The sequence below is a fragment of the Callithrix jacchus genome, chromosome 4 (assembly GCF_049354715.1).
Source record: "Callithrix jacchus isolate 240 chromosome 4, calJac240_pri, whole genome shotgun sequence".
Lineage (NCBI taxonomy): Eukaryota > Metazoa > Chordata > Mammalia > Primates > Cebidae > Callithrix > Callithrix jacchus.
The window spans coordinates 63,862,160-63,880,168 of record NC_133505.1 but is presented as its reverse complement, the minus strand read 5'-3'; the positions used below and the strand labels follow the sequence as shown (position 1 = coordinate 63,880,168).

The window sequence follows — 18,009 nt, the reverse complement described above, 5'->3', positions numbered from 1 at the left end:
TAGAATACAGACAATGAACAACCCTGTAATTTATGATCCAGTGGTAATTTATTGTGGTCATTTTACACAGAGAAGACATAGGGAGAAGAATGGGAGTAAGTGTAGAACACAAGGCTTCTGTTTAGTTTTCTTTCTTGTGGATTAGTCAAGACATCAGAACTAAATCATGAGATTCACAGGCTCTCAGAGTTAAATCCAGTGTTCTTAGTTCCGTTTAGCATCTCTCCTTCCTTAACTTTATTTTTAGAAGTGATAGGAACTCCAGAATACATGGAAAATTATGGAACAAATATAATACTCAGAAAAAAGTTTCATGTCAGAATTCCGGCAAATATGGAGCTTATCAGGGAGATTCTTTCCCCTCCCCTCAAACACTGATATCAAGAACAATCTCAGAAGCTAAGTATTGCCAAGAGGATCATAAGAAGGCACAGGTCTGGATAGTCAGGATCTGAGGTTTTAAGCACCACATGGAAATGTACATTTAAGCCAATGGCCATGTAAGTCTGGGTAGCTAACTGGGCCATAAACATGAACCACTGGTCTCAAAAGATCATTCCACATAAGAGAGATGAAAAAAAGTTCACCTGGTTCTGTGGGTAAGAAAGTAAATCTCTGTAAGAAGATTGAAAGCAAGTGCCATCATGCATGATTTTAAGTTTTATATTTTTTATATCGTTATGAGACTCCAAGTTAAGATGTTAACGAAAAACAAACCTTAGCATCAAGTTAAATCTGTTAGAAATCCCAGTCAAACAAAAGTAAAATCATCCTTTAGGAATACTTCAATAACCCATGAAAATTTCCTATAGAAAAATAAACAGCTTCATCAAAGATAGTTTATATAGGCAAGTTACCAACCATGTAAATATTGCTTTGTATATGTATTTGCTTTGCATATACAAAAAATGCTTAAGAAATATAAAGAGAAATTGACAGAAACAGAGCTGTAGTGGAGGATTTCTACTGTCATGCTGTTTTGGCAAATTAATCAAATAATTATAAATACAAACATTCATATAATCATATTCTAGCTACCTACTTCCCTCTCAAAAAACAAATAACATGCTGTATTTTAGAAAGTTATTATAAGAAATGATTTTAATTATATATGTGTGTGCATCTGGGACCAAAGAAACTCACAAGATAGCAACCTGTTTTTATATCTATATGTGTGTGTGTTTATGTATATATCTCTCTCTCTATATATATAGATATATATGTGTATATAAGTGTGCATATATGTGTATATAAGTGTGTGTGTATATATATTTCTGTATATATATACACATGTGTATATATGTGTATATGTGTGTATGTATATATACATGTGTATATGTGTGTATATATTTCTCTTCAAAATATATATACACATATATCTATATGTGTGTGTGCATATAAGTGTGTATATATATACACAGACACTTATATACACACACATATAGATATATGTGTATATATATTTCGAAGAGAAAAAATTAATATTTCCTGTATATACTTTTTGTTTTTCCCTTTTTAATTATTTGAAACCATGATGCTATTGGCTCTACAATATCTATATATATGTGTTTATATATATATGGGTGTTTGTATATATATATGTGTGTGTATATACAAGAAATATTAATTTTTTTCTCTCTGTAATGAAATGTATTAAGTGTTTCTAGAATTAAAACAATGGGTGTCTTCATTAATATCTTTACATATCTTCTGAATTTCTCAAAATTGCTATAAAAAGGAGCATAATTAGAGTGAAAGGATATGAAACAATTCTAAAACTTGTGGAATTGTACATAATGTGATATTGCTGAAGTTATGGATAAGTTTAGAAAATGGGTAGAGGTGGAGGCTGCAAAGATTGTTAAGAGTCTCATCATGATATATTCATTTAACCATTTTTAAGAAACATGACGTCCCCCTGCTGTTCAGAGGTTATGGAACACCTCTAAGAATTTTAAGTTCAGCAATGTTTATCAGATACATATTTTTAAAAATCTCTCAGGCTATACAGTATGAATTGGCAAATGCAAAATAACCCAGGAAACCAGACTACTGTATTAATAATAGCTAACATTTGTTAGGTGCCTACTATGTGCTAGAGACCACATGTTGAGCACTTTATATATTCTGTCATTTAATTTTTACAATGGGTATGAACGGTTATTGTCCCCCTCTTACACATATGGAAATAGATGCTAAAGAAGTTGTCCAGGATCACTCAGTCCCTGTTAAAGCCTGGCTGCCATCATAGATAATTTGAACCAGCTCTTAGGCTCTTCCACACTGCAGTAGGGTGCTGCTTTTCAAACAGAAAGGAAGTAGAGCAGAGAGAAGTTCTTAGCAAAAGAAAGAGAGCAAGACATGGGCCTAAGATGTTTAAATCATATCACTTGTTGACAGATTGGTAGGATTTTATTTTTTATTTTATGTATTTATTTATTTATTTATTTATTTATTTATTTATTTATTTATTTATTTATTGCATTTTAGGTTTTGGGGTACATGTGCAGAACATGCAAGACAGTTGCATAGGTACACACATGGCAGTGTGCTTTGCTGCCTTCCTCCTGTTCAGCCACATTTGGCATTTCTCCCCAGGCTATCCCTCCCCAGCTCCCCCTGCTGCTGGCCCTCCCCTTTTCCCCCCAATAGACCTCAGTGTTTAGTACTCCCTTCCCTGTGTCCAGGTGTTCTTATTTTTCCTCACCCGCCTATGAGTGAGAATATGTGGTATTTCATTTTCTGTTCTTGTGTCACTTTGCTGAGGATGATGTTCTCCAGATTCGACCATGTCCCTACAAAGGACACAAACTCATCGTTTTTGATTGCTGCATAATATTCCATGGTATATATGTGTCACATTTTCCCAATGCAGTCTATCATCGATGGGCATTTGGGTTGGTTCAGGGTCTTTGCTATTGTAAACAGTGCTGCAATGAACATTCGTGTGCATGTGTCCTTATAGTAGAATGATTTATGGTCCTTTGAATATATACCCAGTAATGGGATTGCTGGGACAAATGGAATTTCTATTTCTAAGGCCTTGAGGAATCGCCACACTGTCTTCCACAATGGTTGAACTAATTTACACTCCCACCAACAGTGTAAAAGTGTTCCTATTTCTCCACATCCTCTCCAGCATCTGTTGTCTCCAGATTTTTTAATGATTGCCATTCTAACTGGCTTGAGATGGTATCTCAATGTGGTTTTGATTTGCATCTCTCTAATGACAGCTGATGGTGAGCATTTTTTCATATGTTTGTTGGCCTCATGTATGTCTTCTTTTCTAAAGTGTCTGTTCATATCCTTTGCCCATTTTTGAATGGGCTTGTTTGTTTTTTTTCCTGTAAATCTGCTTGAGTTCTTTGTAAATTCTGGATATCAGCCCTTTGTCAGAAGGGTAAACTGCAAAAACTTTTTCCCATTCTGTTGGTTGCCGATTCACTCTAGCGACTGTTTCTTTTGCCGTGCCGAAGCTGTGGAGTATGATTAGGTCCCATTTGTCTATTTTGGCTTTTGTTGCCAATGCTTTTGGTGTTTTGTTCATGAAGTCCTTGCCTACTCCTATGTCCTGAATGGTTTTGCCTAGATTTTCTTCTAGTGTTTTCATGGTGCCAGGTCTTATGTTTAAGTCTTTAATCCATCTGGAGTTAATTTTAGTGTAAGGTGTCAGGAAGGGGTCCAGTTTCTGCTTTCTGCACATGGCTAGCCAGTTTTCCCAACAGCATTTCTTAAACAGGGAATCCTTTCCCCATTGCTTGTTTTGGTCAGGTTTATCAAAGATTGTATGGTTGTAGATATGTTGTGTTGCCTCCGATGCCTCTGTTCTGTTCCATTGGTCTATATCTCTGTTTTGGTAACAGTACCATGCTGTTTTGATTACTGTAGCCTTGTAGTATAGTTTGAAATCCAGTAGTGTGATGCCCCCCACTGTGTTCTTTTTGCTTAGAATTGACTTGGCTATGCGGGCTCTCTTTTGGTTTCATATGAAGTTTATTGTGTTTTTTTCCAGTTCTGTGAAGAACGTCCATGGTAGCTTGATGGGGATAGCATTGATTCTGTAAATTACTTTGGGCAATATAGCCATTTTCACAATATTAATTCTTCCTAACCATGAACATGGAATGTTTCTCCATCTGTTTGTGTCCTCTCTGATTTCGTTGAGCAGTGGTTTGTAGTTCTCCTTGAAGAGGTCCCTTACGTTCCTTGTGAGTTGTATTCCTAGGTATTTTATTCTTTTTGTAGCAATTGTGAATGGCAGTTCGTTCTTGATTTGGCTTTCTTTAAGTCTGTTATTGGTATAGAGGAATGCTTGTGGTTTTTGCACATTGATTTTATATCCTGAGACTTTGCTGAAGTTGCTTATCAGTTTCAGGAGTCTTTGGGCTGAGGCGATGGGGTCTTCTAGGTATACTATCATGTCGTCTGCAAATAGAGACAATTTGGCTTCCACCTTTCCTATTTGAATACCCTTTATTTCTTTTTCTTGTATGATTTCTCTGGCTAGAACTTCGAGTACTATATTGAATAGGAGTGGTGAGAGAGGGCATCCTTGTCTAGTCCTGGATTTCAAAGGGAATGATTCCAGTTTTTGCCCATTCAGTATGATATTGGCTGTTGGTTTGTCATAAATAGCTTTTATTACTTTGAGATACATTCCATTGATACCGAGTTTATTGAGGGTTTTTAGCATAAAGGGCTGTTGAATTTTGTCGAATGCCTTCTCTGCATCAATTGAGATAATCATGTGGTTTTTGTTTTTGGTTCTGTTTATGTGGTGAATTATGTTTATAGACTTGTGTAGGATTAATGAGAGAAAGGAGTCAAGAATAATTCAGGAGAGACAGGTTGAATTGGATGTTTTTGCATATAGCAAAATCATTAATAAACTCAATAGAGAAAACAGAAAATTTAATTAACTTTAATTTGCAGTGAATGTTCTTATCTTCCTCTATTTGAGTGAGTAAACTGCAATGAAATAAAAATAGCTTAGTCATATGATGCAGCAAGCACAGTAGAGAGTGCAGATTTGGGATATGGTACTGACTCTCTTGGGAATTTTTAACAAGTGGTTTCTTTATTTTTCTAAAGGAGATCTAGCTTCTTCACCTGTTATATGGCAAAAGAGAACTACAGTATCTTCCTCAGAATTATCTTTATTCTCATTTTAACTAGAGCTTTTTAGACTTGCAAGTAACAGGGGTACATATTGAAAATATTTGAGTAATCAAAAAGAAGATGTACATTAATATGAAGTACAAGAACATAAGCTTTTCAAATTTATAAATTTTAAGCATTCATAAATTAACATCAAACTTTGCTTACCAGTGAAAGCACATATATTTCCAATCCTGTTTATTCATTAGATTAAACATTCTTAAGATATTTATCTTTTTGATTTTGGCATTTGTACAGATTTTGTTTAAAAATTTTAGATTACAGCATTTTTCATATGATATGAATTAAAATAAAATGTGTCAACAAAAACTTTCATATTTATAATTTTTTTCTGTAAAAAACATGTTACATGGTCTATTAATTAGTATGTAAAATTTTGTTCAGACCCTTCTAATTTAGAAACTTTACTATTCTAATTTAGGAAACTTTACTATTAAGCAGTAAAGTTTTTTTTTTTTTTTTCTAAATGTTCTTTTTCTTAGTACCAGAGGACCATATAATATCTGACTTATCTTAGAGGACTGATAAGTCCTCTATCTAAACTGAAAAGTTTAGACTTCATTTTGATTTTAATTGACAATCCTTTTTGAGGTTTGAAATGATTGTTGACTCCATTATGAAGGTTGCCTTGCTAAATCATTGTTGTTCAACTTGGATCTTTCAAGATTTTTTTTCAATATCACGTTCCTTGTTGCAGAATTTTGATATATAGAGAAAAATGATAGTAAGCATAGATTTAACCAATATGCTCCATTTCACTTGTAGTGAAAAAATAATAAACAGCTGATCTCTTCTACATCTGATCCGAACCAGGTGAGAAGTAGGTGGGCAAATAGCTGATCTCTGCTGGTGCATCTAATAGATTTAGCTCTATGAACGTACACCTATATAATAGTCATGCTTAGGTACAAACAACCAAAGTTTTTGTGCTTTACAGAGTTTTAGGTGCATCTAGTAATTGCATGACTTCACTTCAGCAGTTCAGACAATGTTCTCCAGGGTTAACTGTGTGAGGACTATGACCTCCTCATCCTGTTTGTCCTTTCTAGTACTGTTTTATCAAAGGATCTACATGATTTTTCTTCCACTCTTTGTCTTTTTCCTCTGTTAACTCATTTATTTCTATTACCTGTGGAAGTCTCACTGCCTGCTCCCCAATCCCCCACCCCTGAAATGCACAAGTGGTAAGGATGGTTTGACTTTGGATGGCAAATTTCTTCTATGTGTTTACACTATGGTGTGCATCAGTTGGCTCCTGGTTTATATTTGCTCAGTCAGCGAACAGTGGGGAGGGTACTCCTGGCCATGAACATCCTGGCTGTGTCTCTGGGAGACCCTAGGTACCCTGCATGAGACTATTTTTGATGACCATGTCATTCTATCTGCAAATCACTGAACCCACTGAGAAGGGTATTAGGGTGTGACAATATAAATAAGTGTACATTTGAAAGTGGGGTGGGAAAGGCAGGACAGTGGTCTGCTCCAAGGCTATTTTTCATACTCTTACACTAAAAATTCTGCAATTCTAATATCCTAATAACTTGTTTAGAATTTTCCGTTTGGATAAATCTAGTTCTACAGGCTCTAATAATTTTGTGCCATGAGACTTTGAAACACAGTTCCATTTCAGCGCTTAACTGCAGCGCCAACTTACTGACAGCTTACCTCCCATTTAGGAAAGTACCTCTGAGAATACCTCTGACACCTTCCCTAATTTACGACTGTCTATCTTTTACTTTTTTTAGACTGTTAGATATGTTTTAACCTTGCCGGTTGTCTCAAAACATTTTTAAATAGAGCTTATTGTTATAAAACATGAAGTCTGTGAGCTCAATGGTGGGCAAATCTACACTTGAACACCTAAGGATTCAGCTGAGAATGAACAAACTCACCAACACAAAAATGCATGCCCCTCCTTTTATGTTAGATCCCTTTTCTTCTACACCTGATCTGAACCAGGTGAGAAGTAGGTGGTCATGTGCAGATACAGTCAGTCCTGGGCGCTAAGTGTAGTGAGGGAAATGCACCACCCGTGAATATCCTTTGGCTCAGCTCCTTTCTTTCCTTTTCAGGTGCCTGGCATTTCTGACGATTGCCGCAGGTGCCTGGTGGACCCGCTACCCCGGCGCAGCCACCTGCCACGCCCTGCTCCCCGCCCTTTCGGCGCCGCCGCCGCAGTGCGCAGAGCAGCTCTGGTCCTCACAGCCTGTGCACCGGAGGGGCGCGCTCCCGAGCTGGCGCAGTTTCCCAGCGTGGTGCCCGCCCCTCATCCTCCTCAAGTCTCCCTCCCCTCGCTGACTGCCGCCCCACGCTCCGCCATGGGGAATGTGCCATCTGCGGTGAAGCACTGCCTCAGCTACCAGCAGCTTCTCCGGGAGCATCTCTGGATCGGGGATTCAGTGGCAGGGGCGCTCGACCCCGCGCAGGTACCACCTCGCGGCCCAGGGTGTCCCCATCCTCATGCGCACTGACAGCCAGCCTCTCTCCCTGCAGCCTTTTGGTGCCCTCCTCCCTTTGTGTCACCTCCTCACCCCAGGGACCTTCCCGCAGCAGCTCTGTCGTGTCAGGCCCCACTCCTTAAATGGTTTCTCATCATCTCTCCTCTGTCAATGTAACGACCCACCTCTAGAGATTAGACCCAGCAAAATCCCTACCAGTGACCGTTTACTGGTCGCCTAAAGGAAACAATTCCTTCTTGGTGTTTTCCTGGAAAGGGATGCGTTACGTAATACATTTTGTATTTATAGGTATTCCTTCAAGGATACTGCCCTTATTCTCAAAGCTCCTTGTACTGTGTAACAAAGACGACACATTTGTCACAATGTGAGGCAGAAAAAGAAATGAAACCAGTAGAAGGTTAAGAAGACATAGCAGGATGAAATAATCCATCAGAACATTAATTATCCCAAATGTATTTGTGCTTCAACAAACTTGACCAAACTTGAAAGTGTAAATAACAGCAATTTCAGACTAAAACTTATTCCCACATTGTTCTTGAAAGTCCATGTTAAGACAATAGGCAAGCTAATATTATGATTTAATGCACTCTCAACCAGTGTCAGATAAAGAAAAGGTGTCTGATAAAGAAATAAGCCTTTTCATTAAACAAGCTGAAAATCTAAAATTCCACAAAATATTAAATAACTGATAATTGTCATGAAAATGTTGAAACATGGAGTGAAGGAGGAGCACCGTGAGGACTTTTTGTTGTTGAACTACAGGTGCTGGATGCAGAGTATTTCCGATTTGACTTGTGAACAAAATAACTTATGTTATTGTGATATTTCTGTCAGTAAGCAAAATTGTACTATGTGGCTTTAAATCAACGATTTTCATATAAGGTAATCATTTTCTATTGTGTATTATCAGTTTGGTGTATCATATGTGAAATTGCAATCTTATGTCTACAAATTAGAATTCAGCATTTGTGTTCTTTCGAAGGTATTTTGCTTCTCATTACTTAAAAGCTGGCTGTGGTCTTCTAACTCTAAACCCTGTTGATGATGGTGGTAGAGGGGAAAAGTTATCCTTTATCTTCCCGCATGCTAACATGGTTATTTAATTTTCCTACATTCTGTTTTGGCCTTCCTGTTGTAACTTTTATCTTGATGTTCTTGACTTTTTTTTTATTCAGGCTGTTATTTAATCAGGAATTCTTAACTTATATTTCCTATGTCTGAGACTTTATATAACTTTTTGAATGAATATTATATTTATCTCTCCCCCTTTATTTTCTGATTTACACAGTTTGTGGGCTTTAGGGACAATGATAGAACAGGTAAGGATGTCTTCTTTGCCCTATTAAGATATGGAAGCAGGTTAAATTAAAATGAGTGGGATTCCTGAAAAATAAAATTTGGGGACATTCATCAGCTTAATGAAGACTTTTTGTCCCTTTCTGAAGAAATACTATGCCTTCTATAATACTGCCTTTTTACCACCAACTGCTTTTCCTAGAAACTCCTAGTTGTTTCTCAAGTCCAGGTTAAAAAAAAATTTTTTTTTGGCCAGCTCTTTTATCCCTCCAGAGTTATGCCCCTTTCTCTGTGTTCTCAGGAATTTTTAAAATAATTCTGTTTTAGTTTCAATACTGCTGAATTGTAATTTTTTTTCTGTCTCATCCTATTTGAACTCACAGCAGCACTGACATCTGACACCTGGCTTTTTTTGAACTTTATCTTCCTAGACTCTGATCTAACAAACTTTCACTGCTTTCAGCCCTATGTCTCTGGTTTCTTAGTCACCTTGGCAGGTTCCATGGCTTTTATTCACTCGGTAAACATGCAGATTCCTCATCACTATCTACATTCTTCCTACTGTGAGTGTGAGTGACTACTACACTCACTGCTTTGGTTACTGTTTGTGCACCAGTGTTTTCTAGACTTACATTCCCTTTTTTTTTCCTTGAATTTCAGTCTAGATAGATGTTCAGCTGCTCATTTGACATCATCACTTGGGTATCTCAAAAGCAACTCAAACTCAACATTTTCAAGATTTTAGTAATGTTCTACTCCTTCCAACACTGGATCTTTTTCCAGTATTTTCTATTGCATGGAATGTCATCATAATTCATTCAGTTCTACAAGCATACACCAGAAGCTATCTTCTTTCATTTCATTACCCAATGTATCACTGAGTCTTGCAGTTTTAATTCTTGAATTTCTTTCAAATCTGTACCTTTTTCCAACTTCAAAGCACCATTCAATTTTAAGATGGCATTATCTCTCATGCGGATGACTGGGCTGTTGCAGTAGTCTTCTTACTTTCCAGGAATCCCTCTTCAACCTGATGTCTATATAGCTAGTTGGAAAGTTTTCCCTATTTCAAAGAAAATAACCTATTTCCCTCCCTGTTTCAAAACCATCTGTTAATTTCCATTGCTTTAAGGAATGAACACCAAAACTTATAACGTGTTCTCTAAACCTCAAATGATGTTTTCATTGCACCTCTCAGCAACATCATCTTAAGCTGTTCTTTTTTGTTCTTGCCACTTAAGCAACATCATCTTAAGCTATTCTTTTTTGTTCTTGCCACTTAAGCTTGCCACTTAAGCAACATCATCTTAAGCTATTCTTTTTTGTTTGTAGCCACAGTGGCCTTGAGTTCTCTAATAAACTGTGTTCCCTTTGGAACCAAAGTGTTTGCTTACTTTCCTCTCTGTTAGGAAGATGATTTTTAACAAATTAACTTCTAATTAATCTTCAGCCTTCAATCTTCATGTTATCTTCTCATGAAATCTCTCCCAGACTCTCAATGCCAGCAGCTTTTGTTATAATTTTATTGCATAGTAGTATATTTATTATATATAATACACATTCTATATTTATTTTCATGATTACTTGATATTTTATTGCTTTGCAGACATTAAGCACAATAAAAGAAAGGAAGCAATTTGCCACGGGATTCTCAACACTTACCAGAATGTCTGGTTGATTTTTAACAGTCCATAAGACTTGCTGAATGAACAAATGAATGAATGTTTTCTCTTATAGGCCATAAGCATCACATGCCTATGAACACTGTGAAATTCTTCTTAGCATTTGTTCAAGGTCGAACTAAATGATTGGCAAATTGTAGCATCATGGTAAATATTTGTTAAAGTAATACAAGATCAATGAGAATGGAGACATGGTATAAATAGAGTTTGGTCTTAGCACCAATCAATGATATTATTACTGTTTTTCTTTTACCTTTTTGTCTCATAGGACCTAATAGTGGTTTAATGGAGAAATGAGGTGAAAATGAATTCTGGAGTCTGCCAAGACAGCAGAGAGCTTAACCAATTCTCTATTGTTGAGTCTGGCAGAGAGAATCATGAATCAACCTGACTTTTGTGATGTGAAATGATTTGATTGCAGTTACAACAGATAGAATATTCTGTTTTTTGAAATAATTTCATATGTGTGCAATAAAAGGTTGAAAACCTAGATATTTTTTGCTACTAACTTATCCTATAATTTTGTTTATACAAGAGCATGACCAGATCTTAATTTTTCAGTTTACATATTAGAGATAATATATCCTTGATGAATTATTAGAATTAAATTAAATATTATATGTGTGTGCATATACACACATTGGAAGTTTAAGAATGTATTATCAAATATAAAAAGAATAAATATGAATAAAAGGCTTATTCTACCACAGATCCACTAAGTAAATTATTTGGATCTCTATGTTTTTGCTAATGACAGTAGTTTTGCAGAAAACTCCCTTAATAGACCAAGTTAAAATTGCTCATTCTGTAATTCAAGATATCTCTTAGGACCTGTCTTATTTTCTATATTGTCTATTTTAAAAAGAGTATAACAAAGCTGGCTTAATTGGTATGTTTTAAAGTTTTGATTAAATTTAATGTTCCTAGGGAAGAAATCCCCCTTTGATTTTAAAGTGTTCCTTAAGCAATAACTAAATCTCTTCACATATTAATGCCCTTTTGCAAAAATAAAATTTCCAAAGACCTAAATTCTAATATAAACAATGTTTCAAACCTATTATATTTCTAAAAATAAAATTGTAGATTATGTGAGATTAAGTTTATAGTTTGTATTTGATTCTGATCCTTTATGTTACATTTGCTGTCAGCAAAAATTATGATTCAAAGTAAAGTTATTTGGTGCTAAAGGGTGTCTGGAATTTAAATGTATTATATTTCTGCTTAAATGTAATCAGAGGATAATGTAACTTTATACTTTTAGCTTGCAACGATGTAGTTGTTAGTACATTTACTAAATAGGATGATTGAGGAAGAATTCTCAGACAGGGATCGAACTGCCATCGTACTGTTTTCTATTTGTCTCTTGTGTTCTTTATTTGTCTCCTTAGCATTTTTTATTCTTTGCCAGCTTCTTTTGAAATAATATAGCATTTTAATTTCTCATTTTCCTCCTGAATTGACATGTTAGTGTTATATATATATATTTTAGTATCCTCTTAATTGCTATCTGTAAGATGTCAACAAACAACCATGGCTTATTAAAATATTAGTACTATTATAACTTTTTAGAAAAGGTAAATATGACTATTTAGCTTCATTTTCTGTCTTCTGCCTTTTATATTTTTGTTTTCATATATTGTCTACATGGTATATTTATAATACATATGTATACAGTCAATGTCCATTTATATTTAAGAACATATTTTCTCTTTTATCTTTCTTTCTTTATCTCCATTCTTTCATCAGATTACTTTTCTTCAACCAGAAGTGTTTGTTTCAATATTTTATTTAGCAAAAATATGTACTAATATTTTTTTCAGTTTTTCTTTCTTGCAAATTACATACATACATATACACTAATGTGCATATATATACAGATATATAATGTTTAGAAATATAAATGAATATTTACTATAAACATAAATTTTATCTAAAAAATTAAAAGACATAATAGCACTACAAATACAGATTTCTGAACAGATACAATGGAAGCCAGAGACAATGAAATCAGCTATTTGTCTTATTTTTGGTCCTTGGATAATTTATCTTTCATTCTCTTCTCTTTTGGTTGCTAATAGTATGACTATGGCATATCTTTTGTATTTATCGGCTAATGATGTGTAACACTTCTTAGATCTATGACTTGATGTTTGTTGGGTTTCACATCTTGCAACTTCTCAACCATTTCTGCTTCAAACATTGTTTCTGTTTCTTGTTTGCTTTTAAATTCTATCCAGTTAGGTCTACAATTTGAAGAATATTAGAATTTCTCTGTGCCCCAATTACTTTTTACATTCTGTTTTTCATTCTTTTTTCTCCATATTCAGTCTGAACATTTTCTTCTCCTTTATGCTCCATTCCACTAATTTCTTCTTCAGCTTTGTTTAATTTGCTGTTAATCTAATTTATTGAGGTCTTAATGTTAGTTATTATATTTTGAGTTAAAGCACTTCTGTGATTTCTAAAAGATAGGCTTTAGTTCTCCACCACCATTCAAACTATTTCCACTCCAGCCTTATAAGGCTCCTGGAAGCTCTGATGGTCTTGGCTTCTCAGTTGCTGATACAGAATTGGCAAATGCCTCCAAAAGAAAATTTATGCTGACTGTTGGGCTCACCACTTTATTTTTTTCTTCTGCATAGTATACTGGCTGTTGAAATACTCATTAACCAAATTTCAGAGACTATTAAATGAGTGTTTTTCACTAATATTTTATCTAACTAATATATTTGTTGTCAGTGAGAGGTTTATTGTGAACAAGCTAGTCAGCCATTATTGAAAGATTAACTATTTAATGAGGAAATTAACTTTAAAAATACCAATTGTGCAATTTAGTTTACATTGTAAAAATATATTAACTTACCATACTACTTGAACTTGTTATATTCCAAGTAATGTACATACTAGATTACCAATTTGAATTCCAAAGAAAGAATAAAGAGATTATCTGCTTCATGAAAACTACTGTATGAAAAAATTGACTATTCCAAATGGTTTTTAGTATGAAGAACAAGTTATAAAGGTAATGAATATGTATTCTAAATAATGTGAAAGGTAATATTATGCCCAATTTTAGTATCTGCTCTTTGAATAACAACATACTCTTTACTCTCTCTTTATATGTAATAAACTTTAATAACATTTTGAGTTCAATAAAATACTTTTTTTAAAAATGTTAAATAATAAAGCAGTTCCTTTATAATATTTTATCTCTATTGACATAAATGTATATCAAATCTTTTATAAGCATAAAGTTGGTAAAAGTATTTTCTTTTTCTTATTTTCCTTTTTAATCTTATCTTTTGCATTGCCTCCTCTCTATCTCTCTATAAGTCTTCCTATATTTTATCACTTTACTCAGAAGCATCTTGTAGACTTGTTTATCCTCTTGACTATATGTATATGTTTATACCTGTTTATGCATATGTATGATGTGCTGGTGACTGATTTCTATTTTTTGAAAAAAATTCTTCTCTATTCTCTATTAGTATTTGAATTTTCTTTAAATAATTAGCTAATTTGATTCTAGTCTTTTAAAAAAATAAGTGCTTTAAGACTGTACATAGCCATTTCTCTATTGTTTTGCTTTAAGTGTCTTATAAGTTGCTTATATGATTACTCTGTGTCTTTAATTAGATGAATTTAACTTTAATTCATGGTTGTTCTGACAATTATCATGTTTTCTTATTTTCTGCCATATCTATCAGCCTCACTCACCATTTTACATTTCCTATTTCTAAGTCTGTTTATGCCTTTTCAGTATTCTTATTTTATATTTAAATCAATACTAGTGTTCAGAGCAAAATATATATTTTAAGGAACAAATTCACTTATCTTGAGAAAAACATTGTATAATTATTACACCATGTTCTGCAAATAATATGTACCAGTCAAATTACCATTCTCAAGATTCTTTTTGTTGATATAAGGCATATGACAGATGAGGTGAAAGTAGGGAGTGCCAAAGACTTGTAATATTTACTTGAGGTTAAAGATCTAATCATGTCCACAATAAAGTTAGAAAATTAAAAGGGTAGGTATTTGATGTGGTTTGGCTGTGTCCCCACCCAAATCTCATCTTGATTTGTAGTTCCCATAATTCCCACATGTTATGGGAGGAGCCTGGTGGGAGATAACTGAATCATGGGAGTGTTCCACCCCATACTGTTCTCATGCTAGTGAATAAGTCTCATGAGATCTGATGTTTTATAAGGGATTTCCCCTTTTGCTTGGCTCTCATTCTCTCTTGCCTGCCACCAAGTGAGACATCCCTTTTACCTTCCACTATAATTGTGAGGCCTCCCTAGCCATGTGGAACTCTGAATTCATTAAACCTCTTTTTATTTATAAATTACCTAGTCTCAGCTATATCTTTATCAGCAGTGTCAAAATGAACGAATACAGTATTTGTGGTCATAGACTTAATAGGTGAGCTGCCACAAACAATAATAAGCCCTTTTTATGACCATACAAATCATGGTCAGAATGGAGTAAAAGTCCAGTGGATTTCACTGAAAACCAAATATTGGATGGAAGGTCCACCAGGACATTGAATATGACGCAGAATGGTGTCAGGATTTGGGATGAAGGAAATGATGGTGAAATAAGTTCTAATGGCCTTGATATATGAAGAATACTAATCATCAAGCAGGGATAAAGACTGTATGGCCAAATCACATAGATTCCAAAGCAGGGCCTTTTAAATTAGTAAAATGAAGTGGGAGTTTTCAAGAAGGAATGGAACTTAAAAATGCCATCCTTAATTCCAGTCACTAAGCAAAGAATAGGAGATTTAATTCCAGTCACTAAGCAGAGAATAGAAGACTAACCTGTCTCCTGGACAGGTTATCCTTGAGAGGGTTACAGGAGAGATGCCTTCCTCAAGGGTAATTGAGACCTCTTTAAGGCCAGGATATAATAGGACTGTTCAGTAAAGAGGCTGAAAATATGATAGAACTTGTTACTTGTGGAGCTGAGTTTACAGCTGGGAAAATAAAAAAGACTTGAATCTTACTCTAAGAGAAAAGTCAGAGAACTATGCCGGGTTCTACAGAAGGAGTGGAATTCTTGGGAATAATATATTGAGAAATGACTAGAGAAAGCAGGATTGTAAAATAAGGTGGCTTATCAAGTGAGTCCATCTCAGTAGCCTTGAGGTAGCTGTGAGTCTTTTTGGGTATCTCAGCCTCAGCCAAGTCCTGGGTTTATTGCATTTTAAGAGAGTCCTCATCTCTGTAGCATGAAGAATCCAGCTTTTAAAGCCACATTTAATTTGACTTGACTTACAGGCACATTTGAAGGAAAACTTAAGGCGGTTCACATATTGATTCCTGAAGGGAAATGCCTGGCTAGTGCATGCTAAGAACAAGGCCAGAATCCCAGAGGAGGGTGGTTTGGTCTCTGTGACATTACCAAGTGTGTTCCTTGGTGTGTCATAAGAGAGACAGCCATCTTATACCCTCCTTATTTTTTATTTTAATCAAGTAACATGTTGTTTAGTACGAGTTTCTTATTATAAGGACTTTTGTAGATATACAGCTACCACTACTGAATGCTCAATATGAACCCAGCACTACCTGTTTCCATCCTGTAACTTATTTAATCTTCACAATAATCCATTTTACAGATTTAGTAATTGGGCTTCAGAAAGGTTAAATAATGTGCCTTTGATCAACAGCTAGTAAACTGCAGACCAGGATTTTAACTCAGGCAGTTGTAGTTCTAAAGCTTGTACTTTTTACCATGATACCAGTGCTTCCTGAACTTTTATTGTGATAAGAGTCATCTAAAGTGTTTATTAAATATAGAGGTCATTTTGATTCAGTAGTTCTGAGTTGGAGCCGAATTATCTTTATTTCTAATTAACTCAATTTCAGTAAACACTGTGTTGGATGATGCTGCTACTCTCTACCCCTGTATCTGCTGTCAAAGGTTCATACTTCCTCTAGTTTGTCTTTGCAGAGCTCCTGGCTCCTGCCCATGAAAAAAAGATTGCTATGAGTTTTGACTTCCTTTCTATCCTTTTTGAGGTTGGGACTAGAGTTCTGCCTGGAATAGAATTGCATTGGATACAAAAGGAAAAACAACTTGGTTTCCAATAAATTTCCTGTTCCCTTCAATCTTCAATACTTTCTGTCCTTGGATTTCTGTTGGCTCCTGTATTTCTTGCTTTCTCAGATTCCAGCTGGCTTTCACATCCCTCCCTCCCCCTACTCTATGTTCTTGTTTTTTTCATTAGCTCTGAGCTCCTCCAAGTCTTCTGGCTTTCTTTATGCTTATTCACTCTGTGCTGTAACTTTCCCTGACCCTTTCTTCTTTCCGTATCTATCCCATTCCAAGTTTAGCTGGATTTTTTTATGTGTTTAATTTTACTTTCCCTAATCAACCCAGGGGCTAGACTGTGTACACCCATAACTTCATGGGATACTCTCATATGACCCATGGTTTTTAAAAGATATAAAGCAAAATTGTGTATTTGGAGGCTGGGATTTTTATAGAAATTCAGATTTGAAAGTGATTATTCAGCCTGGTTAAAACCCTAATAATGAAAACAAAGTTTAGAATTCCAGTTTCCTACCACTGTTGTTACTATGTATTGTTAGTCTATGTAGGAGTTGCAAATTACCAGTCTAGGGGAGCCCAATATAGTCCCTGGAAATATATTGTTTGGTTGAAATTGCAGTTAAAATGTAAGTAAATTTGAATGCCTTGAAACAGAATTTGCACTTTTAAAATATATCCTTAGGTACCTCAGGTATCAAGATTATCTTCCTGTGCTTATGGATGTTTGGTTTTGCGATATTTGATGAGCAATTACATAGGGATATTTAAATAAGACCACTTCTGAACTTTGGATTATTTTTTCAACACGGTGGAACCTAATCATTCATTATCATTCAGCAGGAAATTATCTTTAAATTGCCAGAAGGTTGCCATCTTTCCTTTTGGACGATCTTCCCTTTTCTAAGTGATCAGAATTTAGGTGCAAATGTAAACTCAGATGTTTTTAATTTCTTCTCTTGGATCTAGCCATATTTATAAGCCAATTTTTACATTATTTCTTTTAGAAAATATCGATTAGTGAATCTTGTTTCCAAAACATTCATTCCAAAATCAGGCTATTTTTAAAGAGAATTTTATGTGAAGATGAGTTTTAGAATTATTTAGGTTCATGGAGGTTTATGTTTTCAAAATATTTCTCCCCCATATAGTTTATACGACTGCCAAGTAATAACAAGAATAGAAAAATTCTCTGAAAATTAAATAAATAAACAAAAACTGTGGTTACTAAGCGATAATGAAAGGACCAGAGCTATGAGTTCCAAACACATTTTTCATACAAGGAACTGAGGTTTACTTCCCTGGTTGAGAAAGAAGAAGAGCTGGGTTCTGGC

General features: G+C 34.9%; 1 protein-coding gene across 2 annotated transcripts in view; it reads left to right on the top strand.

Moving 5' to 3' along the window:
* Positions 1-7,361: 7,361 nt before the first annotated feature.
* Positions 7,362-18,009, top strand: part of HMGCLL1 (3-hydroxy-3-methylglutaryl-CoA lyase like 1) — a 156,674-nt gene continuing 146,026 nt past the window's right edge. For both annotated transcript variants that reach the window (XM_002746663.6, XM_035295940.3), the window contains exon 1: positions 7,362-7,604. In XM_002746663.6, coding sequence (XP_002746709.4) covers positions 7,497-7,604 — 108 coding nt within the window. In that variant the 5' untranslated portion in view covers positions 7,362-7,496. The remainder of the gene's footprint in view (positions 7,605-18,009) is intronic.